This window comes from Leptinotarsa decemlineata, unplaced genomic scaffold, assembly GCF_025532065.1.
Source record: "Leptinotarsa decemlineata unplaced genomic scaffold, Ldec_3_MD MMD2_tig00026282_RagTag_RagTag, whole genome shotgun sequence".
NCBI lineage: Eukaryota > Metazoa > Arthropoda > Insecta > Coleoptera > Chrysomelidae > Leptinotarsa > Leptinotarsa decemlineata.
Genome location: NW_027412668.1, coordinates 2,230,540 through 2,256,812, shown reverse-complemented (window position 1 = coordinate 2,256,812; position 26,273 = coordinate 2,230,540). Strand labels below are relative to the sequence as shown.

At 35.1% G+C, this 26,273-nt stretch overlaps 5 protein-coding genes, 1 long non-coding RNA gene and 1 other non-coding gene across 9 annotated transcripts; 3 read left to right on the top strand and 4 right to left on the bottom strand.

Moving 5' to 3' along the window:
* The first annotated feature begins 3,288 nt into the window (after positions 1-3,288).
* On the top strand, positions 3,289-5,482 carry LOC111518113 (trafficking protein particle complex subunit 13). The gene is made up of 7 exons (XM_023174456.2): positions 3,289-3,462; positions 3,516-3,769; positions 3,826-3,950; positions 4,472-4,686; positions 4,759-4,985; positions 5,051-5,151; positions 5,207-5,482. Exons 1-7 carry the CDS (start codon positions 3,429-3,431, stop codon positions 5,457-5,459), a joined length of 1,209 nt encoding a protein of 402 aa, XP_023030224.1. The 5' UTR covers positions 3,289-3,428; the 3' UTR covers positions 5,460-5,482.
* Positions 5,483-5,945: 463 nt separating this feature from the next.
* TTLL12 (Tubulin tyrosine ligase-like 12) lies at positions 5,946-8,543 on the bottom strand. 2 transcript variants are annotated; one of them, XM_074179600.1, is made up of 2 exons: positions 7,694-8,543; positions 5,946-7,138 (listed from the first exon to the last, which is right to left on the bottom strand). In XM_074179600.1, the coding sequence occupies exons 1-2, from the start codon at positions 8,415-8,417 to the stop codon at positions 6,060-6,062; spliced, it is 1,803 nt and encodes a 600-aa protein (XP_074035701.1). In that variant the 5' UTR covers positions 8,418-8,543; the 3' UTR covers positions 5,946-6,059. The 2 variants fall into 2 exon arrangements, with proteins under 2 accessions (XP_074035701.1, XP_074035703.1); XM_074179602.1 differs by having other exon boundaries at positions 5,946-7,126; positions 7,694-8,540.
* A 1,053-nt stretch (positions 8,544-9,596) lies between these two features.
* Positions 9,597-11,088, top strand: Naa40 (N-alpha-acetyltransferase 40). The gene is given in 6 exon segments (XM_023174457.2): positions 9,597-9,750; positions 9,805-10,061; positions 10,391-10,407; positions 10,410-10,548; positions 10,605-10,760; positions 10,820-11,088. Coding segments are annotated over 6 exon segments (735 nt in total). The 5' UTR covers positions 9,597-9,744; the 3' UTR covers positions 10,980-11,088.
* Positions 11,089-12,135: 1,047 nt separating this feature from the next.
* Positions 12,136-15,314, bottom strand: LOC111518115 (uncharacterized). 2 transcript variants are annotated; one of them, XR_012466703.1, is made up of 3 exons: positions 14,545-14,860; positions 12,230-13,237; positions 12,136-12,150 (listed from the first exon to the last, which is right to left on the bottom strand). It is a non-coding gene; the product is annotated as an uncharacterized lncRNA (long non-coding RNA). The 2 variants fall into 2 exon arrangements; XR_002723917.2 differs by lacking the exon at positions 12,136-12,150 and having other exon boundaries at positions 12,564-13,237; positions 14,545-15,314.
* Positions 15,315-16,048: 734 nt separating this feature from the next.
* Positions 16,049-18,191, bottom strand: LOC111518116 (uncharacterized). The gene is made up of 2 exons (XM_023174459.2): positions 18,037-18,191; positions 16,049-16,705 (listed from the first exon to the last, which is right to left on the bottom strand). Exons 1-2 carry the CDS (start codon positions 18,052-18,054, stop codon positions 16,352-16,354), a joined length of 372 nt encoding a protein of 123 aa, XP_023030227.2. The 5' UTR covers positions 18,055-18,191; the 3' UTR covers positions 16,049-16,351.
* A 1,147-nt stretch (positions 18,192-19,338) lies between these two features.
* On the bottom strand, positions 19,339-19,530 carry LOC111518152 (U2 spliceosomal RNA). Its single transcript, XR_002723919.1, has one exon. It is a non-coding gene; the product is annotated as a U2 spliceosomal RNA (small nuclear RNA).
* An 860-nt stretch (positions 19,531-20,390) lies between these two features.
* On the top strand, positions 20,391-25,984 carry Sac1 (phosphatidylinositol-3-phosphatase SAC1). Its single transcript, XM_023174437.2, is given in 5 exon segments — positions 20,391-20,628; positions 20,685-20,971; positions 21,421-22,086; positions 25,080-25,538; positions 25,541-25,984. Coding segments are annotated over 5 exon segments (1,737 nt in total). The 5' UTR covers positions 20,391-20,593; the 3' UTR covers positions 25,831-25,984.
* Positions 25,985-26,273: the final 289 nt, after the last annotated feature.

The following is a 26,273-nucleotide window of genomic DNA, read 5'->3' as shown; positions in this document are numbered from 1 at the left end:
AAGTTATAGCCACAGGAGATTATTGAAATCCGCCAATTCGTAACGTTTCTGCATTTGAAGAACATACAAAAAGGGCTATTTCTGCAAATTTTTTCAAACGAGTGAAAACAGAATCGATGTAATTTTACTTGTTTACCAATGTCTTTAATTTTACGTAATTTTTCTACCATATGCCTTTCTTCAAAACATAATTTATATGCAGTAAAATTCTCACTCTGAGTTCAATCTAACTCCTTTGAATCTTATGTCGTGTCAAAATGGTTTCTGTTAAAGAATTATTACAAATTTCACCTACATTTAAATGGTCTTCAAAAATAAACCAACTGGTCTTTATTAGTGACTCTACTTTCAACTAGGTTATTCATTTATTATCCTTATATTTTTTGAGCAGACACAGTGCTACTTATACAGTACAGGGTGTTCCAAATTCGAGGGTGATCATTGGAATCTCGGAAACCGTAAAAGATACAAGGTCGGTTAAATTAGGGCAAAGTTGCGTAATTTGCTATGAATTTGTAACTTATTGGGCTTTTCTAAATGTGAAAACGGCAGTTCCTTTTTTTTATAGAATTTGGAAATGGAAATTATTGGTCTTCACAATAATACATAATTTGAAAAGGCAACAAACATAGTATGTTTAGACACGTCAAACGGAAAATGTGCACATTATTTAAATTCACATTTAAAATATAAGAAAAACTAGCTACATAGGTGCCATTTCATTAAATTGTTGAATTGTCCAAGCTGCACCAAAAACATCATTTATTTTGTGAAATGCTTGGCCGTTTCACCTTGAATTTAAGTTTTTCAATTGAAAAGTTTTTTCATTCTTGCAATAGAGTGTTATATATTTTGCCATAAAATGTTTCAGATTGTTTTTCACTATTCACCATTGATTTTTTAGTTGAACGATGATATTTTTATTTCAGTCCATAGTCGCTTTTTGTTTTCGTTAGTTATTCGGCCAATGTCGCTTTGGCATAACCTACTGTTTGAATGAAAATAAAATAAAACAAAATCATTATTGAAGTGTACCAAACTACGAAACTTTGCCTCAATTCAACTAACCGAGATCCCAATGGTCACTCTTGAATTTGGGACACCCTTTAAATACCATACAGTATTTGTAAACCACTATTTCTCTAACAAATCTATTCACAGAAACACCAATTTTATTCAGTATACAACAACTATAAACAAAAACCAGCTTGAAAATAAGCCTAACAATCTAACAGTACAACACCAAATAGAATGACAGTATCCGACTCAGTGTTGCCAAACCTATTCCAGATAGAATGTATTTGAAAGTGTTCACATTTGGCAACACTACAATGGTACTGTCTCATAGAGACTTGGTCACTTGATGGAGACGCATGCTTTTGGTGCATGCAGTCATTTTTTTTTATTTTCTATTGTTTTAGAAAATATTTTGGCTCTTCAATAGATGATCCAAATCAGTTCAGATGTGCAGGAAATGTTTTTGTTGGATTTAGTCTATTCCAGAAGCTTAAATTCTACTTCTCGGTGTGCTCAAACGTTGGATGCAATATGAATATCTGCCTTGCACCAAATCCTTAGTAGAAGCTGGGCAGGTCAAAAAACAGTTACGTTCAAACGATGATTCTTATGAAACATGGCTGAATCTACTGTATTATCAGGTATGGCCTACTTTCCAACTTTGCTTCACGTTTCAAACTGATCAGAAAGAGAGCCATTTCAGAATTATTAAGTTATTGTTGCAGTCCAACTATAAAGGCAATTGACTATGCCTAGCTTTGAATTGAAATGACAAAAGAAGAAGAAGAAGAAATTCTCTTCTATCACCACAAACTAATTTATTTACAACACTTAGCAACTGACGCTTAATTTATGTCCACTATTTGAATTCCTTGTTAAACCGCTCGATTTACTTTCTGAACTCAACTGCCCTCTTAAGACGGGAAGCCTGCCTTATATATCGGTAACGATAGTTCTAGAATGCTGTACTCAACTCTAGTTGAGTACCGAAACGTCTCTCTTTCAACAATCAAGAACGTGGAGTATAACTGTTATGGGAGTATATCTGTTGCATTTCTGCAACACTGACATGAACATCCAACAAAAACACTTATCCTCTCAGTGTAACACCCTTCTCGATGCGCGTTTCACCAACTAAGTTGGCATCATCAGGAAATTACCTATACAGTTCTCCTTTTGGTTATAAAAAATAATTGCAGGTAGGGGGATCCCAGAACTATCAAATCAAATTTCTGTTGGCAATATTGAAATAAGTATAGCAGGTTCTGGCTCCGAATTTTTTTCATTGGAATTTTATGTGCACATTAGTTATTGAATTTTACATGCCCTCTTCAAATGCAGGATATCGGTTGAAACATTTCTCTTTAAGACCTTATTTGAATTTGAAATTTTGGAATACAGTTATCAGCCCCACTTCCATTTTTTTGGTTACTGGGTATTGTTGCAATATTGAAAAAAACTGATGGTGCAAAATATTAGTTAAACGAATTTTACAACTAGAGGTATTCGGTTATTTCTTTGCAAAGGTTTTATTCCTCAAAATCATTTCCGGAGTTTTTTTGCAGCCTTAATAACTGATACCTCTAGTATTTTTATGAAGATGAACGAATTAAAGGAATAATATTGTTTCGATTGATTTTTTATATTATGCTTATGTATGTTGAATGTATTTTGAATCTTATGAGATTATCGATAAATTATATATTGTATGTGGAAGTCTGTTTGTTGAAGAAGACAATTCGAACAGACATTGAGATTTAATAAAGATTATCGAAATTGAACAGTATATTTTTTTCAAAGTTATGATCATGAAAATTCACTCTATATTGAATCTTGACAGGTTATTAATAAATTTTATATAGTATGTGGAAGTCTGTTGGCGAAGACAACTTGATTTACGTTGAGATTTGATGAAGATTATAGAAATTAAACGGTGTAGTTTTCAATTAATCTCTAATGAAAATCCACTGAAGCTTTTGCTATGCAATGTATGCAGTTCAATGGTATTAAATATTTCATTAAATTAGGTCTTGATGCCATTTGATTGAATACAAACCATTTTTTGTTACTGATACCTTGTAGAAGTAGTTCTCCAGAATTGAAGATTAGCCTACTAAGTTACCAGTCGCCTCATTTACTATCACTACAATTTTTGACGGATTCCGTTATTTTATTACTTTTAGTTGCAGCCATTTTCCTCCAAATTTCAGCGCCCTCATCGGTCGACAGAAACGTACCACAGAACATGATAACAGAGTTGGTGTTCTGTGGAAAAGTATTTACATTTTTAATGTCAACTGGTAACCTTAATTTCCCTATATTTTGTTAAAAATGTTTTGGACCGCACAATCTTCATAGTTATGAAATATTGAGTACTTTATTATATATATACTAGATTTTCGGCTGCTAAAATGGAAACCGAAGAACATCTGCTTTCACTGAAGGGTAGTACAACCTAGAAGTGTTTGAAAAACCTCTACACCTTTTAATAATTTCAGTGATGCGCCTCACACGCCCTACCTTAGCCAGTCCTTTTCCAGTTACTTGCGATAGTAAAGACCTGCCAGGAAATCTATTGAACAATGCTTTGCAGCAGGATCCCACTTCTGTCGAAGGTACCGAAACGCTCTGTACAGGACAATTTCTGCTTCTGCCTCAAACACCAGTCAACATATACCTCGGTGAAACTTTTTCCAGCTACATATGCGTGTACAGTGAAACTGAGAATGTAGTCAACAATATAACAGTTAAAGTAAGTGTAGATATCAGTGCATTTTTGATATTATAAAGTGAACTTTTTTTATGAAGGTCGACTTGCAAACAAGCTCGCAAAGGTTACCTCTGTTCTCCAATCCACCAACAACTCAGCTACCTCCAGATAAAACTGTTGATGTTGTCATTCACCATGAAGTTAAGGAAATTGGAACACATATGTATGTATCACATATGCAAATGATTATGAATTATTGGTTCTTTAAGATTATACATGATGACATAGAACAAGTCGGGAATACTGATAATGGTTTCAGAGAGCGCTGCTTCTTATTTAAAAAAAGAACAAATCAAGATGTAACAAACGTCAAGCAAATTTCAATTTGCTGGTGAATTTCCTCTGTTCCTCTAAGTGCTATATTCCCTCCTCAAAATGAAATATACTTCCTACTGTTGGGAGTATGTAGGAATCCTGAACAATCAGAATCAGAATTCAAATGGGTGGTTTCCAACTTTGTCTTCGATTTTTTACCTGTTCCGATAACTTCGAAGCCGCTTTACATATGAATGATAATACTTTATTTGCATAAAGACAGAGTTGTATAGGAAATTATTAAAACAATAAATTAAAGATACTAAAGTCAATTATAAGAATTCAATGAGGCAATAATAAAAGAAGAACAGACTTGATGATTATCAAAATGTATTTTTAGAGTTTGTATTAGATAATTTTTTATTTCAGATTGGTTTGTGAAGTCACCTATCAATCTCCCACTGGAGCTCCTATGTCTTTCAGGAAATTTTTCAAAATAATGGTTTTGAAGCCATTAGATGTGAAGACAAAGTTCTATAATGCTGAAAATGATGACGTATATCTGGAAGCCCAGGTACAAAACATTACGACGGGCCCCATTTGCTTGGAAAAAGTGGCGCTGGATGCTTCACATCTGTTCAATGGTATGAAAGTGCGTTCTGAGCAGTATAGACCAGGCTTCAGTTTGGTTTTAAAATACATTTAATTTTCTTTAGTTGCATCTTTGAATTCTACTTCAAATGGCGAGAGTATTTTTGGGAAAACAACGATTCTTCAGCCACAATCCATTTGTCAGTTTCTGTATTGTCTCCAACCAAACGAAAAGTTATCGTCCGATTTGAAGTTGCTCAGTGGGGCTACTAATATCGGAAAACTGGACATTGTGTGGAGGTCCAACCTCGGAGAACGAGGCAGACTGCAGACCAGTCAGTTACAGAGAATGGTGAGCTAATTTGCTCAAGGAATCATATCAGTTCATACATTCAAGTGTTATTCTTGTTTTTGCAGAGTCCTGACTATGGAGACATCAGAATGACGATTACAGAATTGCCTAACTTTGCTCTTCTCGAAGACTTGTTCACGTTCAAGTGTAAACTTGTCAATAATTGGTAGGTTTTGGTGTTGATTCATATCGTTTTATCATTATTTTTTACCTTTTTCCAGTGATCGTACTGTAGAACTGATGATATATCTGGAGAACGTGGAAGGAATAGCCTGGTGCGACATCTCTGGGCGAAAATTGGAACCTCTTCCCCCACTCTCCCATGTAATTTTAGAATTTAAATGCATTCCATTGATACCAGGTTTGAGAACAATTTCAGGGATCAAACTACAAGATATTTTTTTAAAGAGAACGTATACGTACAATGAGTTAGGGCAGATTTTTGTAGTTGTTGAAGAGGATCATTATAAATAATGTAAATATATTAATTTATTGGCGCAGTAGGATTCAATACCCAGCATTTTTTTCCTGTTAATTCTCATCGCATCGCATCGCTATTGAAAAAAAAATCAAATCTTGCTTTTCCAAGATAAACAAGCGCCCCTATGTCCGTTTCTTGCGAAGCCAAGCTTCGATATTGAGCACTGTCATTGGTCCAAAACGAGCACTTTTCCAAAACACAAGAACTGCAATACTCTTTTTGACACGCATTTCACTATCCAAGGTATTTTTTTCACTGTTCTAAAAAGAGCGACACCTATTCCCATACACTAAGAATAGAATAGAAATTTATTCATTATTATAAATGTTATACATGTGGTGCATACAGATATAAAACTTTATCAGACTAATCAGAACAGAGAATAAAGCGACTGCGCTTATCTAGTTTATAATTCTCAGCCGTTTCTATTAAATTCTGAGATGTTCATAATAACGATGCTAGGTTTCAAGATAAAAACGTTCATTGGTCAAATATTTATTTGCTTACAAAGTTCAAAAAGCATTAAAAGCAGTTGATTTTCCAAAAATCAGTTGATCCAGTCAATATCAAAGGCAAATTACTTATCACAGCTTTTACAATGTAAAAAAAGCACCTGAATCCTCATTCAAAAACAGCAACCTAAATATGTCATTATAAAAATCGGGATAATAGTCGCAAGCCCTCTTGCAGTCAGGAGTGAAATTTATTTCTAAAATCTTAGGACGGATATCACCATCCTCATCCCACTCTAACATTATATCCGCAGCGTAAACAGCCCTGGACTGGGGGCTTTCTGCAATTCCACATGGGGGCTTCTCCATCGTAGCGCATTCCAGAATCTCCTTCAGCATCTGAATAATTGATTTTTCCACATCCTCCCAGTCGTGATTGGGGTACTGACCCGTCCACTCCATTTTGAAGTCTTCGCATTTCATATGTTTCAAAACTGCATTGTCAGTGTAGTTCATCACCGTGAAATGCTTTTCGTAAACGTCAAACTCGTTGAGCTCGAAAGGCCGGTTTGCAAATCTCAAGAAAAAATGCCTGTACACATAAGCTTCCAGAGGTTTTACGCTCTTCACTAGCAGCAAATACCTGATGTCAAATTTGACTCTGCCGCCGCACTCCGGCCTGTAAAACAACACGGGTTTCGTAATGTACTTCTGCACTATCTTGGGTCCTGTCCCCAAAAGCCTACAGATATAATTCAAATTGCTCGTTATGTGTATGTCTAAACCCCTGGCTAGGTTGTAGGGCTTCACTATCCAGACGTTGTCCAAACCAAGCTTCTCACGTTGCTGAAAGCAGCTGATGAAGTTAGGGACCTCAGTAAGAAGATTGTAAGTTACAGGTAGCCACTGGCTTGAACTCTCCTTCCTTCTACACGTTATGCACAAGAGATCTTTGACAGTTATCACATATTCAAACGGAAACTGATTCACAAACTTCTCCGGTGTCTCACTGAGGCGTTCGAAGTCTTTGAAGTGTTCAGTGTACCACAAAATATCAGCCTCCTGCTCGTCATTAACCAAGATGAACCTGTTGTTTGTGAGATGCTTGTTGACCAAACTATACTGGGAGAAAACTTTCAAGACATTATGGGGAACTTCCATGCTTGGCAGTTTCGATAAGACTGGTAGACTTTCTTTTAGATGGCCACCTGAAAGCATATCTAAAATATCAATCTATAAAAAACTATCCTTCATATACAGAAAGAAAGTGAACGTTATATATTTCATTCAAGGCTTATGTCATTAATCTTGTCTTTTTCCAAGCATACAAAAGCTTTCAATTCCTCATTTCTCAAACTGTAACTTCTCAGTAACAAGCACCTCTATTACTACTTTTTTAAACATACTTAGTTAACCCTGTAAATTATTTTGAACCCTTCCATAACAAATGCTATTATTATTATCATTTCTAGAAAGGTTTTGGGAAACTGGATCAAATTATTAAAAAAAATCAATTGTGTTCTTCCCGAAGTTTTGATTTAATTGAATTCTTCTTCAGGGCTCTGTAAGAATGAATTTTATAAGACATACCTGTCACGAACCTTATAACTGTTGTCGTTTTTAATGCTGTAAGATCATAATTACTCACTAAAAAGGAGTTTTGCCATGTTAGAACTACAACTGAATTTAAAAATCATCAGAAGCAAGGCCTCGATACTGTATCTTATGGGACTCCATATTCAAGAATACTTAAAGCTTCTTTTATTCTAACACACCTAGGAAATATTCTTCAGTCGGAATTGTTGGGGTTACATCTTTATCCTCAAACGATTTTGGAACCCAAGGAATCAACAAGGCGGAGCGACGATCTTGGTCAACTACACCCTCGGCAAAGTCTCTGTAAACTATATCTTCCTCTGCAATATCTTCTACAGGAAATAGAACCGAGTAAGTTATCTGGTCGTTTATGTAAATGAAGGGAACTATTCTACAGTTAGGTTGATCACTGTGCAGTACAGCAGTACCTATTTCATCCATAACATACCAAACCGGCAATCTGTCTTCTACGTTATCAGCACTGCTGATGGTATAGTAATTATTGATCTTCCACAAACTATCGAACAGTTCCTCCACCAATTCCTCCTTGGCCAAGCTGCTATCCTTGTCGAACATGTTACACAAGCGTTGGCGAAGACTGTCATGCTGTAAGAGCTGCTGCTTGGCTTGGTCCACACGATACGTCCAAGCATGGTCTATGAGATATATGTGGAGGGGATCGGCCTTTTCTATAGACTTAGTGGCTTGCAAGGCAAACAGGGGCTCGTGTTCTTCGCGTTTTTCATAGTCTAGTTTGAGTATTTGAAAGGTTTCCCCTGCGTCAAAGGTTTGGTTCACCAATTTGTGATATAAAGTTTGCCAATACTGTTGAGGAACTCCGGAGGAAATGAGCTGGTCTTTGTGGATATTCAGAAAAGCAGTGATTTCTGATGTCTGACCCATATTGTTTCAGCTAGCCTCTAGTAAGCAAAAGGTGTATAACCTAGAAAGTAATGTCATAACATAACCTATTTTCTGAAACTGGCAAGGACGCGAGTTACGTGATTTTCTTCTGTCACGGAACATCAAGAATCAGAACATTTAATGCTGAAACCACAGAATATCTGTAGTTCCGATATTCTGTGCTAAAACCATGGATATTGTTTTATTTTTTCAGGTAAACGATGTAAATAACTCCACAAGCCACCTAGGGAGCTTCAATTTAATCCACAGCCCCGTTGACTACGTAACGTTCCAGAATGATCCAAATTTCTACTGGATGAATTCTGTCGAGGTTTGGATCGAATTCACGACCTTCCGATCGTGAGTCAAGCGCACTATCACTGCGCTAATTCACTGCTTCCATGAAGATTAATACTTACAAATATATATTGCACCTCAGAGTAACAAATTGTTGCATACTGGCTTCAATCGTTTACAGACTAAATCTCAAGTCACACTGATAAATGTTGAGGGGTTTCATATAAAACGTTCAGAAGAATTATCATTCTGCCATATCAATTCGGTTAAGTGAAGTCAAATCTTGAACACATTATATATATTTGTAGAATGTTTATAACTTCATATCCAATTTTTTTTAAATTATTTCTGTAATATGTTTTAGTTTATTCTTAGATTTGAGTAGGTTATCAATTGTAAAATACGTTCTCTTGTATGATTGTAAATAAATACATGGCTTAACAGTTCTTTGTTATCCTCCGCTTTGTTCATGGAATCGAACTATTACTACTTGGCAGTAGTTGAAACCGGCTTTAGAAGGAAGTTTTCTATATGGTGTTGCCTCATTCTTGGGAAATTGGGAAAGGTGACTGTTTCGAATTTGAAATTGAAATATTTTTCTTATTAACGATTCAATGGGAAATAAGCTTGTTGTTTTTGTAAAAGTTTCGAAGAATTCAATTCAAAATAAACTCTTAACCTATTTCATACGAACATTCTTTCCCAAAAACTAATCTCTTCCAAAAATATTTTCAATTTGAATGAGCTTTATGACAGTATATTGAGAAAGCAGAATAGACCAAAAGTGTCTTTCATTTTTTTCAAATTTTATTCCACTCCCAAATAATGTAATAATATACCAAATTACTGTCGACGTTCCAAATCGTATCGTTTAAAAAACCCCTGAGTGTGCTTTGGCAAAACGCAACACTGCGAATGCAACCAACAAAAAAATTAACCGCGTACGACTCGTTTTGTTTTTAAACCAAACACATTACTTTTTTATCAAACTACCGGCTGTTGTTCAGGAAATAAAAAAGGAAGTTCCGCAATGGGGGTGAGTTCAGCAATCTTTATAATTATCCAGTGTTGATTATCCTTTTTTGTTCAGAGAAAAACCGCTGCAAGTACTGCAAAAAGTAAAGAAAAGCGTCTTCAGAGGAAGGAAGAACAAAACAGGATAAGCCAGGCGATGAGTGTAGTGGCAGAAGCCAATAAATTGGTCGATCCACTGGAACCGTTCCCAGTTTTCTCAAAATTCAATAAGAATGGTCTCGAAGCAGAACTTAGTGTTAAACGATGCTCGAATCTTGATGAAAATATCAGACAGTGGGCCTTCAATCTTACTAAGAGAAATATGCAACTCAAGTGAGTGTCATATAATGCATACCATGTTAAGGGAGTGAATTTCTGGCTTTCTTTGTATAGATTGTTAGACATAAAACAAATAGAAATTTCCAAGGAAGTAAATGAAAAAAGATGTGTAGAAGGATATAATTATTGGAGTAGCCGATAAATATCAGTTTATGTTTGTTGATTAAACAGAATGTTTCTGAAATGAAAATTCCAAAGACTCAAAATGTTATGTAGTTCAAACAAGGGTTTGCCGGAGTCTTGTCTTTTGGAATTGCGCATGAATCATATAGCTCTTTCTGTATAAATGAATACATATGTTCACCATCGTCTATGTTCGACAGGTATGAACAATGCTCATGGGGTGGAGTGACGAGAAGAAATTATCAGAGTTGACGGATGAGGCAGCTTGGTACCTGATAGCTAAGTCAGTAGACGGTAACTTACTGGGGTTCTCCCATTTCCGATTTGATATCGATGATGGTATCGAAGTACTTTATTGGTATGTAAACAGTTTCAAATTTTGTCGACCACGGTTTCAAATTGAATTTATTTCAGCTATGAGTTGCAGTTAGAATCGCCGGTTCAAAGGAAAGGACTGGGAAAGTTCTTGATGCAAGTTCTGGAGTTGATAGCTTTCAAAAACAATATGAGGAAAGTTATGGTGACGGTACTGAAAAACAACCAATACTCCCGGTTTTTCAGGGCTATAAAGTGAGTTCTGAATCAAACATTCAGAAAGCACGTTTCATTTACAATTGATTTTCTTCCAGTTACGAGTTGGACGAGACATCTCCAGTGGATGATGAAGACGAGAGCTATCATTATGAGATATTGAGCAAAATAAACAAAAGACTTGCTCCTCCCACAGTGGTTCCCAAAGCTCAGACAAACAGCCATTGTTGTTCAGGGCACGGACATCATCACCATTGACAGGATGTATTTCTCGCCTCTGAATCTCTACTTATCTGTTTTAATTTGACTGACATTTTTGAGCATTTGTATTAACGTAATTATAATTAAATGTTTTTAACTATTAAAAGGCATTTCTCAATGACGTATCCCTTCTTAACTTCTGAATGGAACAAAGTATCACTTTCAGTACTTTTACTTTTAATAGAAGGGAGGGCCTTCAGATGACTCTTTCTTTGATAGGTATTTCAATACTCTATCCAATAGTCTTTTATTGTTGGAAATCGAATTAGCCGTTCCCAAGTAATTAGTAGTTTCATATTCATTTTTAGAATCTGCACACAAACTATAAATATAATTTCAAGAAAGAAGATATCCAAAACTCACTTCACAAAGTCTGAAATGAATAACGGTTGTGTATCGTACACATCAGTTGTCGCATGCTCCCTCAAAAACATCTAGAGGCGTCATATCAGGAGATCTAGTGGGCTCTTCCAAGGGATCACGTTCGCCTGAATGCCGGTTTGAAAAATCAAATCTGAATGAGTTTTCAAGTAATATTAGGTTTCAGCAAGATGAGGGACCTCCTTGTTATGACGAGCTGATTTCAAAGAGGCGGGATGACAATTACCCAAACCAGTGGGTAGGTAAACGTGGTCACTTGGAATGACCGACTGCCATACCTGATATAATACCCTCATTTTTGTGAGGATTGGTGAAGTTCTTATCGAGATGTAGGCTCTTTTTCATTATCTTTCAAAAATTCTTCAGTTGGCTGTTCAACACTCGTAGTTTCTACAGATAAGCCATGTTTATCGAGATGCGGCAAAAATTTTGAGTAACAAAAATAAAGTTATAATAAATGAATATTAATGTTATTTGCAGGTGTAAAAAGTATCTACAAATGTGTGGTATTTCTAAAATAAATGTTCAAAATGGCCTCAATTTTTCTGAATGCTCATTCAGCACTGCTTTCAAAAGAAAAACCGAGTCACAGTCTTCTGACGAAATCGATTTGCACTTTCAATGATTCGGTGCCTCGGTTGTTGTTGGCCGATTATTTCAACAGAATACACGTCCTCTTTCATGAAACCCCATAAACAAAAGTCAGCAGGGTTGAGATCTGGACTTCTGGCTGGTCAAGAAATAAGGTGCCTCAGAGCCCCTTCCAATCCAACGTCAAAGATACAGACTGAAAAGATAATCCATAACGTTGTTATCGAAATATGCTGAAGCTCCATCTTGTAAATACCCCACATATTTTGCCTTACCTCATTCAAGTATTCTGGTAAAACATTTTGTGAGAACTGTAAGTAAGTTCCACCACTTGAATTATTTGGAAGAAATGTTGGCCCTATTAAACATTGACTTTGAAGGTCTTTCGGTGACGAGTCGTTTTTTTGAGTTTAGTTCGACAAATTCTACAATCTCCTCATCGTTTGTGTCTATTTTTGGACGACCGCTATTACCAGCAACTTGCGGTCGCATATACGCGAGTTTCTTCTTGGGTTGGGTAGTCAAAAAATTAAAGAATGGATCTAGAAGAAACACTTTCTCATTTCATTCTTATACTCTTTACCTCTTTATTTGTCAAAAATAACAGTATGCAACTATGAAAATATATTACAATATTAATGCAAATAACAAGGTTACAAAACTAAAGTAAAACTTAAAATATATCACATTAAAACTTAATAAAAAATGAGCAAATTTATGTAAAATATCATCAGTCAGCGGGATTTCATACAGGCCATCTCGAACAGAAATAAATAAACTGTCATGAATATTTTTTTCAGTTTTGGTCAAAGATCACCAGTTAAAGAATTACTTGAACCATTTTTCGAAAGCCACACGGTTGAAGATATGAATGCTTTATTTATTTGCAATTAGAAATTAAATTAATTATGCTGTGTTTTAAAGCGGAATAACATCGAATGGCAGTATTCCAAAGTCCCTGTATCGAGTACAAAGTATAAAGTTTTTAATTCACAAATCCTTCAAAACACGGTGGGAAATCTGTCGTAACTATTTTGATAATTCACACTAGAAGGTAAATCATTGTTATTTATACGGAACCTTGAACCGAAACCATTGTTAAATCTCCGTCTTGTCGCTCTGGCTACACGGATATGAGGAATATCTTCCGGATCAACTTTCCAGGTTCTCACATCATAGTTCACCGGCGATTTCTTGAAACTTGGAAGTTCTCTGTGGTTCAGTTGCAAATTCCTTCCGCTTATGTCTTGGGGGTAGACTACGATGAATACCAAAACGATTAACTGAAAAAGAAATGAATATATAATAGGTATAGTGAGTTACTGTAAAACAAATGTGTTGTGGGTGAGTTTAAAACATTATGTAACAGGAATCCAAGAGCCAGACTATCTAATGTGAATTCAATTGGCGAAAAAAACAATGGGTGTGCCACAGGGGTCTATGCTAGGCCCTAAGCTGTTGCTACTCTATGTTAATGATCTGACATACAAGTTTTTCAAATAACGGAACTATCAACTCTCAGTTCAATAATTATATTTATAACAAAACAATTCTGAATGATAATTTTTCATTGACCTTAATTTATTTGGACAATTCTTAACAAAGGAACATTTGTATTGACGATCTGTCAATACAAAGGAACATTTGTATTGACGATCTGTCAAATTTAAACATTCAGTCTGTTAAAACTGTTTCCCGTTAACCAGCGTTAACCCCTACGAACGACAGCCCTCAGAAGTTGTAACTTGTGGGAGCCAAGGATTAACGGGGTCTTACCTTTTAATGTGTGATTCCTAGAATATATCCTCACATTCATAGCAACTTATATTTAGTAAATTTTCCATTTTGTATTCGATAATTAAAATAATGAAAATTCCTAATTGGATGATTATGCCAGTTGCAAAAATGTATCTGTCAGATGCAAGTTGTACTGTTATATATCAAAAGAGTATAACCTAAAAATTTTGCAACTTTTCAAACGAATGAATGATTCCAAAAATATTTACAGAGAATTTGTAGTGTTGAAGAATTTTATAATTTCAAGTTCATAAGTTCAGTCAAGGTATGAAAATCTGCATTTTTGTTACTGTCTAAAAGTCTATTTTATTGTGATTTTGGCAGTGACGTAATAATATAGACTGGTCATTGAAGAGAGAACATTGACTCCAACAACTGATAAAAAATGAAGTGATTCACGTCTTGGCATTTACGTCACTCATGCCACTTCATATTGTCATGGTTGATAGTGACCATATTGGCATTTGTGTATGTACCTAATGTGTTAGGTTTCACGAAAAGTATATATTTAGCCATTTTCATTCAAAAATGAAAAAAAAATGTTATCAATGAATAGTGAAATTTTCCTGTTACTTGATATTTAATATCAAACTTTTGAATTTGACCTTCACAAAATCAATGTCAAATGATTGAAGCAGTGGCTAATTATCCCAACAACCGTTACCATTATTAACCATTCATTGAAAATTCAATTTGCAAAAAACAACACATTAAAATGAAAAATATCAGCAATGATTTTCAGTTTGAGTCAATCTTTTTTTTTACTTTCATCAAAGAAAAACGGCTCACTCACCAGTACTGTTGATTTCATATTCTTTCCTCTCAAAATAGTTGCAGTTGGAAAACGTAAACCCTGTGTGAGTAGACTCTTCCTTTTATAGACTGTAGAACGATCTGAAATCAATTAACCCCAATGTGGCATTTATATCGATTTTTCCAGATTATGCAGAATGTTTATATACTTTTTGAATTAACAAGATATCACACGCGCAGATGAATGTACGGAGTAAAATCCAGAAATACCATATTCTGGCCTTTTTCCACCTCCGCGAAATTTACTCATCAATTAGATATTTTGATTTGTTGCGACAAACAAAACAGCATTCTTCGTATCAGAAAGAAGAGTGTAAACAAGTTCCTGAAATTTTGTCACGTCAGTTGACACATTCAATTATTAGTTGCTGTTGTCGTGTTCATTGTCATGTACTTGTCCATTTGTATTTTTGGCTACACTTGACGTACAGGGCGTCCTCTACAAAACCTAATGGTGGGTGTCTCTCCCGTACGACAGTCTAGAACTATGATCTGTGAACTGTATTTGGTGCAATGAAAAAATTCTGGAAGTTTTTAGGACTTAGAGGTTAGGATTTCTATATATACGTTGAACCAGTTTTTAAGGAACAATAAGCTGATAAGTACATAATCTTTTTGTTTTTGGAGATTCCGACTTATGAAATCAAAATTTTGAGATTAAAATCGAAATTTATAGAATAAAGTCGAAATTTCGGGTTTGAAGTCGAGGCCCTGCTGCACTTTTATCACTAATTGTTTAAATTGGTAAGATATTTGATACTCCAGCTGTTTATTCAACATATATTCGTGCAATCACTTTCATACTCAAACGAGTGGAATAGTATATCATTTTGAAGCTTTCAATTTCGCTCTATATCATTCAACTTCTAAAGATACAGATTGTCTGTTCTATTGAGAAAACAAGGGGACACAAATGTGGTGAACATGGAGGTCATATATGCTGCCTATTCTCTTTGGTATATCTCACCGTCCTGTGGGAACATCAAATCACATTACTATAATACTGTTAAATCCGACCAACGTTTCCTATTATACGAATATGAATATTTCGAAATGAATTTTCGAAACCTCCATCTCCCCTAGCGTACCTGCACAGTAGGTTTCGGTAAATGCCTACGAAAAACACTACTTCCCTGGCTAATACCAGCTATTAGGTGGAATTTTAAAATTTTTAGACTTCTGCAGAGAAAATTTCAAGGGCTTTGAACTTGTCTTCATGGTAGGATTTGGCATATGCCAGAAAACAACTACTCCCGATCAAATACCACGTGGGATATTGTTCTATGTTTTCGAACCTTTCGAGGATGACATACTTTCACATTTCTCATTGAGGGTAGCACTATAAAACAAAATTTCTTCAAAACGTTCTAATTTTTTTATTTGCCCTAAACATTTCTGTTCAGAAAATATATCTCAATTCACAATAAGTGTGTAATAGTTCTAATTGGATATAATTTCACAGGAAGGTTGAAAAATATGTGAAATTTTTCTTTACATAATATATTTAACAAATAAACAGTTCTGAGTTATAAATAGATGTACATCTAACGGTGTGATACTTCCCAGTCTCGACAAATAAATTAACAATCAAATTCATACTAAATGAAGTATTTTACTTTCACCGTTTTATATATTGATACATTTGGAAAGATGACTAGAATGATATAAATAAAAGACTACTAATATTAATAAATATAACATTAAAATTAAATCACACACTTTCATAGTTGAAAAAATCAGATGTTTGGATTGTATGGCTGTTTTTTCCAGAATCCCTCTGGTCGCAATTAAAATGTGGTGGGAAATTCGTCATAACCATCAGCGTAGTTAGATAGGGGATGCACCGGCCGAAAATGTCTATAGAAATATCTCCCAGAATCATCAGAAGAATCACTGACGGGTTGGTCCTCGACAAAGTTTTCGGCGTCAGAAACATCTTCCTCTTCAGAATCGTCTATAGTTCCTATGTCAGGCACAACTTGTCGCTTGGTTACTCTGTGGACTGGCAATTTTTCGTATACGATTGCTTCCAGGGGTATAAGAAGTACGCCTCTAGTGTTCCAAAGACCTAAGTTTGTTTTTGAGCCATCGGGAATTGGTTGACTGTGGGTTGAAAGGGCAGCAGTAATGCAGAAGATGGACTGGAAAAAACAAACAGAGTAATTTCTCTATACTTTGTCTGGACATTCAGTAGGCAGAAATTGTTATTATAAATCCCAAAAAATCGAGAAACGAAAAAGTTTAGGGACTCTTGGATGTTCTTGAGAACAGACGTGAATATTAATGGGTTAACAACTCGAGCATCAACTCAGACACTGTTACCGTTAACACATAGCCTTTGATGATTTCTACCGCAGTAGTAGATGAAACGTTAGACATAAAAACCTGCAGATCGTCACGGCCAACAACCCCGGAAAATAGCTTTCACACATAAAAAATGGTCGATAAAGAAGTCAAAGCATCATGTTCTTTATCGAAAGATCTCTCTAGATTGAAAAGTAATTTTCCCAAATTATGTAAAATTAAAACAAAGGTATAATTTGGTATTGACTATTAAGAAAGAACTTCATACTAAAGCTATGTGTCTACTTCTGACAATCCTGGAAAAATTCTTGGAAAGTAATACATGATTTGAACGACACCATTGTAAAATAAAAATATTTCCATAGCTCTTGATGGTGAAAAAATTGAGAATCTGGATGCAATCGCTCGTCTTTTCAATAATGTTCATAGATGCTCCAGTGGAGCTCAAAAATATAAAGTTATACAACAAACAAAACATTCACACACGTACTATTTTTCAGAACCTGTCGCTGTTGAATATCATTCATAATTCGTTAGTCTTAGAAACCTGAAAAATAAAATTAATATAAATAAAAATAAAATCATTCCCATATATGGGAGTACTGCAAGGTTCTGTCTTTGGTCCGGTACTGTTCATCTTGTACATTAACGAATTATCCACCGCTTTTTCCGAAATTAAAATGACAACATCACTTCTGAATCTTTATCACGAAAGAAAAAATTATAATTAGCTGCACTAAAATGAAAGTCATGTTTATGAAGTCGTCATGAAAAGGATCTGCATATATTGATTTCCAAAACTGAGGTTTCGTGAAAAGCTGTGAAATAGGCACGTAAACTTAGTACAATGTAATTGCAAGAAATCGAACATGAAATTTCATTTGAAAAACATCTCAAGTTCCAACCCGTTAGAAAATGTTTTTATTCTTCAGATAAATATTTTCAAATTGTTATGGTCATTTTCAATAGGTTGAAAAAAATAAAAGAAAAATATAAAAGATGAGTTGACAGATTCAAAAAACACTTCATTGTGAGATTTTCACTGAACTATTTCACAAAAACGCAACACGTGTTTCGCCATCCAATGGCTTCTTCGGGAGTGCGAAAAAGCAATTGCATGGAATTGTATTGAAGAAAAATTTTGAACGCATAAACATTATCAACTTACGTAGTACATAAATTCCATTTTCTTGAATGAATAAATAAAAATATTGATTTCGGAAATGTTTTGTAAAGAATACCACGCACAAAAATAAACTGATTGTTAAGCCTACAAAATAACCTAATATATAACTGAATTTGTGTGAAAAAAATCAATTAGGTACAGCTATTTTCGCGACAAACAATCTGATGTCACATACTCTTTTAGAAGGCACTATCGATCAATTAATTACTAGAAGTTAATTATTATAAATACATATTTTCATGTTATTCTCAGTTTGTTGTTGACATAAACACTTTTTTGCAAACACGTGTTAACCATTGGTTAATGGGAATACAATAGACAAATGCAGCTGTAAGTATTTTGGCGCGTTTTACATGTTATTCAAACAATGAATTAAAATGTGTTCAGTTCATGCAATTCGGAAATTTGTTAAATATTTAACAAGGCTTTTTTGTTTCAAGTAAGTAAATCGATTTGTTTCAGACACCGATAACATCGCCCAAATAATAGGTCCAATCTTGAACCCCGTGAAACCACTTTTGAACATATTACTTTCATTTGTACCGTGATTGTAACAGTGAATATATTTCAACACTTCAGGAGAAAAATCTCTTTTGAATCTATAATTTGGTTTAAAACTTTGAAACATATTTAAGAAGTCCACTTGGATACAATGCATTTCAGGTTATGAACTTTTCTTCGTAAAATTAGCTCCTGAAAACGCTCTCACATTTTTCAACTAAATTAGGAAACACCCCGTATAATGGGCAAAGATTTGTGATTCGATATTTAGACAATGATTCAATGTTTGTATATAAGACAGTCTATATTTAAAGATTCAGTAGGGTCACACTGTCACACATTGTCACAGTTTAAAATATTCTGTGGTACGGCTACTGTGCAATAGATGGCATTTTTCCAATGTCAATACTTTTGTCATTGTCTACTAAATCTTTAGACAATACTTTTTTGTAGTCAAATGTAAAATTATGTTCACAACACTACCGTTTGAAGGAAACACTGATGTACGGTGATAACACTTATATTATTATGGTTTGAATAAGTTAAATGCAAAGTGATTATATATAAAAGTGGTCTGAGATAAAAAAAAATTGGAATTCCGTTATCATTGTCTAAAGATTTACCTTAGACAATGACGTTATGTACTTTATATTACTTTAAATTGTATTCATAAATAACTAACTAACTGTGCTTCATTCACCCCCTCCTAGGGAACGTATATTAACATTAACCTCGATATAATATCTAGTTCTATATATATACCCTATAATATGATTAATTTATATTAAATGGGCCGATCCCGGCGGTACTGCAATACCGGGCCAACCCGCGACGGAGGTGGAGCAAGCCCCTTAACCCTCCATCAATTTCCAAAAATAAGTTTAATATACTGGCCCCGCATGCGGGGCGTATCAGATATTAAGCTGATAAGAACAGATACTACACTTTGATCTTAGCCAAGGGCCGAGAAGCGATAAAGAAAACAGTTGTTTCACTAGTTTTTATCAAATGAGATTGTGTAAGAATAAGCAACGCGTTGCATTTAACAAATCACGCCATCTATCGCTAAATTTTGTAGTTAACGCAAATCGATATCCTTTAGAAAGAGCAATTCAACAGCGAATAAACCACAGTCATTGTATATAGATTTACAGTTCTGTAAGTTAAATAAAGATGAAGTGAAAAAATGTTGAGATATAAGCAAATAGTCTGGTAACTGAAAAGTGTTTCGGTAAAACCGGAAAACTTCAGTTATGTTATACCGGAGTATTTTTCGTAAATAGACCTAAAATACTACAGATAATCATTAAAAATGTATAATATATTCCTTTATCTGAAAATATAGCGTTTAAATGTGATAATTCTGGGCAGAATATGTTTCCAGTGTACTCCAAAACAGTTTCCAGAAACAAAAAACGCTGTAATGGCAAATGGAGGGAATGGAAACTCCGGAAAATACATAGCATTCAAAGGCATATTGGGTTTAGGGGGGAGGGATAACCCTTAAAATTTTATTTTTTTTCAGAGACCATTCGCTGTTATTGAAAATATGTGACAACAAATTTGAAATTTAGGAAAAGTATGGAAGATAACTCCTAATACTTCACACAAAATGACCAAGGGACATTGAGCAAAAAGTTTTTGAAATCTTGAGATCGAATAATGACGAAACAAGCGCAAAAATTAATAAAAATGTCGATCTACGTCGCTTTAAGCTATTGTTAAATATATTTCCGAAATGGTTCATTGGAACTGATAGTCATGCGAAATTATATCGGTGAATTTTCAAAAAAGATGGAAAAATCTCCATTTGCACCAATCAGAATGATTAAGGATTAAGCTATGGGAATCCAGCCTAAGTACCGTTAATTATTTTGACCTGGTGGCAACACTGTAAAGCGGTATTAGTTGTCACATTTGACATTTGTGTCAACGTGACGTTTTGATGTGGGTTAGATTAATTTGACTTTTTTCGAGAATTAAATGGTAAAGCTGAAATTATACAACCTAGCACTCCAATTTCCATTAAATAACGAATATGACCACTTCGGACGTTTATAATGACTTGAGTCTGTAAGTAAAACTCGTCTTCCTTCACAAACTTACCTTTAACCTCCCTTCAATTACAGATATGTTACACCCGAGAAATTCTACCTTGAACCCAGAAACAGCGACGAACTCTTGATTATCGACCGACCTTCGGAGCAAATCACGATACAGAGAAATGTCGGCCAGATTCCTGCCTCGAGCAGCAGAAGGGACTTCTGTGGACTGCTGGGTACGATCCATCTACTGGCAGGACCCTACCTAGTCGTGGCCCTCCAGAGAGACCTGGTGGGGTACATCGCCGGCCACGCTGTCTGGAGACTAGCCAAAGCCGAGCTAGTGCCTTACAATAGAACATTGTTGCATTTAGGTAAAATTCCTCAAAACTTGTAGTCATTTCTAAATGCAAGTGAACCTGGTGAATCGGACAGATATGAAGCCGTGTTGGTGTTCATTTAGTATGTTTTTCGAATCGAATGTGAGTTTTTTAGTTATCAAACAGTCCAGAAATTTGGGAATTTCACTTACTGGACGTTAGTTTTCAATGTTTTCTTCATCTCCAGGTTTGTGGATTAGAGTTGGAAAACTTTACTTTACGAATGATTTTTATTCACTAGACAACTTTGTTCTGCAGAGGAATATCAATTCTAATAGGCTCTGTATGTTCCCCTTTTTGTCATTTTATATCTATTTATGTGTTTTTTTCATGTAAATGCATGTCAAACATATTTTGATTTTGAATTTGACACTTTATACCTCATGAGCTTTTAAAATCAATAAACTTCATGACTATAATTAATAAGGTTATTATTTTATCAGATGCTGAGCAGCAGAACGACAACAACGTCTACCTTTCCATGGTGGAACAGATGCTTTCCACACCCTTCCATTACTTCAGCTACGACTATGACATCACGCATTCCATCCAGCGCCTGCATGACATCAGCCCCGACTTCTGGCAGCAATCTCTGTACGAGCGAGCTGATCAACGATTCGTTTGGAACAATCATTTGCTGCAACCCTTCAAGAGCGCGGGCGTCAAGCGTTTCTGCTTGCCGCTACTCCACGGATTCGTTTCGATTAACCAATGTGTCATCAATGGCCACAATCTCAGCTGGACTATCATCTCACGCCGAAGCGTGTTACGCGCAGGGACAAGGCTGTTCCGAAGGGGCATCGACAGGGATGGGAACGTTGCTAATTTTGTAGAAACAGAGCAGATAGTGGAGTTCCTAGGCGACCGCGCTAGCTTCGTACAGATAAGAGGATCCATACCCCTGTTCTGGCATCAGAACCCGGATTTACGGTACAAACCACCGCCTACCCTTCTGGATGTGGACCCCCAGGAGCAGCAGGCTGCGTGTCTACGTCACTTGGAGGAAATGACTGCTATATACGGCAAGCAAGTTCTGGTGAATCTCATCGATCAGACTGGTAGAGAAGGTGGAATTGAGAAGGCCTTCAGGGATACCATCAGTATTTTAGGTAGATACGAATTTATTTATCATACAGTATGAGCCCTGTTACAGTAAAATCTCACACAATGAAATATTTATTTATTTATATACACGGGCAAGTCCATTTCAGATATAAGTAGTACAGTGCTATGTAGTACTTGATGCAATACAGTGGATTAAAAGTGAATTATAAGAATAATACAATTTCGAAGTAAGATAAATTTGTAACAATATGAACTAATATAATTCTTACGGACAAGTAACACTAGACACAATACAACAAGTATTAGATGGCTAGATGAAGAATATGGTTTTTTAAGCGTGAAAGTGATATATTAAAGATTTGAGGGTTATTTAAAGAGTTAGCCAATCGAAGAGTTCTGGGAATGAAGCTGTTATATGAATAATTGAATCTGTGAAAGGAAACGTAAAACGTTTGCACTTGTCTAGTCGAACGACTGTTGACATGTAAAGATATTTTGTAGAGAAGCTCAGTCCGTTGATAAATATTATTAATATAGGTTGTATCAAGGATATGTGGGTGGACAACGTCAGAAAAATGTATTGATAATATTTTCACACATCTAAAAGGTGACTATACCCCACAAATTTTGCGAAGTTCAATATCTGATCACACTGAAAGGTGATAACAGAAAATTTATGAGAATATTCTCTAGGGAATATAAAAACACGTTTATTGAAAGCTTAAAAGAACAATACTGGTTGGATATATATAACATTAACGAAAATGAAGTAAATAAACAGTGGAACCATTTTATAAACACATTTCTGAGAATATTATTATATTAAAGTAACACACGGATGTGAAAGGAGTTTACAGTGCAACAAAAAAAAGTACCATTAATTGTTGAAAAAGAAACGAGAAGGTTTCTACCAAGAAAATGAAATAAAATGAAATGTATGTGCAGTATTCATATATATATATCATCACGTAGAGTACGTTAATTTGTGACTTTTACAAAAAATAAAAAAGTTTGCATATATAACTCATAGGTTACACATCACAGACATTGTAAGTCAAGTGAATATAGGGATTTTCAATTAGATATTCCTTCAAAGTTCGTTTCAAGATACTCATGGTATTGATTTCTTTGAAATGTGGAGACACTGCATTATATGAATTTTTACAGTTATAGTAAGGACCTTTCTCAAATGGACTTGTTCTATGTAGTGGAATGCGTAGATGTAGCTACAAACCCAGTATTTGAAGGGAACACTGCCAAACAATACAATGATTTTTTATTTAACATTATACCTGAACTACTTGAGAAACTTAATAAAACCACATTCACTTGTAACTTCACAAATAATTCACAATCAATGTTTCTTGAAACTGTAACCGAAGATCAAATATAAAATTTGGCACAGAAAATTAAAAAACAAACATACCTGTGAGGATGACGAAATACCAGTTGGTTTGATAAAATTATGTACTGATTATGTTGCTAGTATTATTTGCTATATAATTAATAACTCTTTTGAGATGAGATCTTTCCTGAACAATTCAAAGTAGCTTTGATAACACCCATCTATAAGAAATGAGATTGTGAGTTATTTGAGAATTTTTGACCGATAAGCATTTTATCATCTTTCTCTAAATTTTTTGAGACGGTCATGTGTAATAGTCATGAAATTTATGAAAAAGTGCAACTTGTTAAGTTCTTTCCAACATGAATAGAATAGAAATAGAATAGAATTTAATCATCTGTAAAAGCAGAACATAATATGTTACAAAATAATTTGGTACACAAATGTTACTACTTCATTAGACTAGTCAACTAAAATCAGAATATATACCTATTTATAAGACTATTCTACATACACAACCTACTTTCAATGCTAAAATTTGTTAAAAAAGGTCATATTCAGTCATTTAAAAATTCCTTCACAGAATAGAATGCTTTTCTCAGCAAGAACTTACTTAAAAGAGATTTAAAAGTTTTGAAATCATTGAAATTTTTTTCACTGCCATATTTGTTCTTGAAATAATTATAAAATACGATGCCTTTGTATATGTGAGAGCATTGACCAATGGCAAGTCTCGAAAACGGCTGCTGCAAATTCCCTGCACTTCTTGTATTATAGTTATGGTGAGCACTATTTGTAGGTAGTACTTCCAATTGTTTTTTTTACGTTTAAAATAGTTTGAAATATGTACAATGATGGCACAGTTAAAATAGATAATTTAGTAAATATTTCTTTGCATGATATTCTTTGATGTACCCCTTTTATGCATCTAATAATTTTCTTTTGCTGTAGAAATACTTTTTTTATTTGAGTTGAGCCTCCCCAAAATATCAACCCATAGGATATATTTGATTGTATCAAACCATAGTAAACCAATAACAGCACGTCCATTGACACTGTATTCATCAATTGCCTTAGTACAAAGCAGTTTATACTCAGTTTATTACATAAGCTGTTAATATGGTTTTCCCAGCTTAGTTTGTGGTCCAAGGTAATACCTAGAAACTTCGTTGATGTGACCTGTTCAATACTTTTGCCATCAATTCTAATCAGGGAACAGAACGTATTATTGATGTTTTTTGGAATGAATGAGATAAAATTTGATTTTTCTCAGTAGAAGATCAGTAGAAACGGCAATAATTCAGTCCACTGAGAAAATTATTCAATCATTTGAAAATAATGAAATATTTCTGCCAAAAGCCTATGACTGCCTAAATCATAAATATTTATTGGCAAACTTGATAACAGTTGCTTCCCTAGTGAAGATAGACGAAAATGTGACAGAGAAAAGTTGTAGAAAGCTATCTTTCAAAAATGATCACAAATATACAGAATGTTCAATAAATGTGTGACTTAACAAAGTTTTGTTTTCTCAATCTAAAATCATACGAACGACAACCCTCAGAAATAGAAACTTCTGCGAGCTAAGGATTAACGAGGTCTTACCTTTTAACGTGTGATTCAATAGAACACTATAATGCCTTTTTCATACTTTCTCTATACATATCTACAATAAATCTGTTTCTGATTCAGGGTTTGCTTCTGCAAGATACGAGCCTTTCGATTTCCACCACGAGTGTAGAAAGATGCGCTGGGATAGGCTCTCAATCCTCATCGACAGAATTGCTCTGGACCAGGATGAAATGGGCTTCTTCCTGATTCTTCGGGACGGCTCTTTGAGCTCTCTTCAGGACGGAGTGTTCAGAACGAACTGCATCGACTGCCTGGATAGGACGAACGTGGTACAAAGTATGCTCGCCCACAGAAATTTGGATGTGGTGTTGAAGAAACTGAATATTCTGCATCCGAATCAGAGGTTGGACGAGCAGTCATCGTTCGAGATGCTATACAAGAACGTGTGGGCCGACAACGCGGATTTCATCAGCATTCAGTACTCCGGAACTGGAGCTCTCAAAACTGACTTCACTAGGACAGGAAAGCGCACACAGCTGGGATTGATTCGGGACGGGATCAACTCTCTCGTGAGGTACTATAAAATAACCTGACAGACGGCTACCGGCAAGACTCCATAGACTTGTTTCTGGGTTACGGGAAGATTATCTCACCTCTGACAGTGGAGAAGGGCTGGCGATACATGACGTTCCCTTCGGTTCTTCTGATGGCCATCGCGATGTTTGTGGCCTCCGCCGTCTTCCCTTCGGAGTACTCTACGGAAAATCTATTGTACTTGCTGTTCTGGGGCTCCATGGTTTACGTTTCTGCGCACACCATCCTCAAGTATGGTGTGGAGTTTGTTGATAAGCCGAGGCTCACGCAGTCGTAGTTTTTTGTCTAGTCACTGCAATCACCACTTTTTAAACTGTATTCGCTTTCTTAGGGAATCTTGTATATAGTCTGGAGTATCGTATATTTTCTATATTTTAAATTATAATTATTTCATTGCTAATATATAAATATAGTGGATAATGTTATTGAGACCAGAAGTTTCATTTATTAGCGTTTTCATTTTTTTTTTCAACTAAACCAAACTATTTTTTTTCAACTCACTGTGAAATACTGATGTTTGGAGATGATCTAAAAATTTTTAGAGCTTTCGATACTGTTGACCATGAAATACTGTTAGAGAAATTATCATATTATGGAGTAAGAGGAATTTCGTATAAACTGCTCAAGTCATACCTGTCAAATCGTTTCCAATCGACATGGTGGAAAAATTCACTATCTCAGACAATTCCGGTAACTTAAGGAGTGCCCCAAGGTTCTATT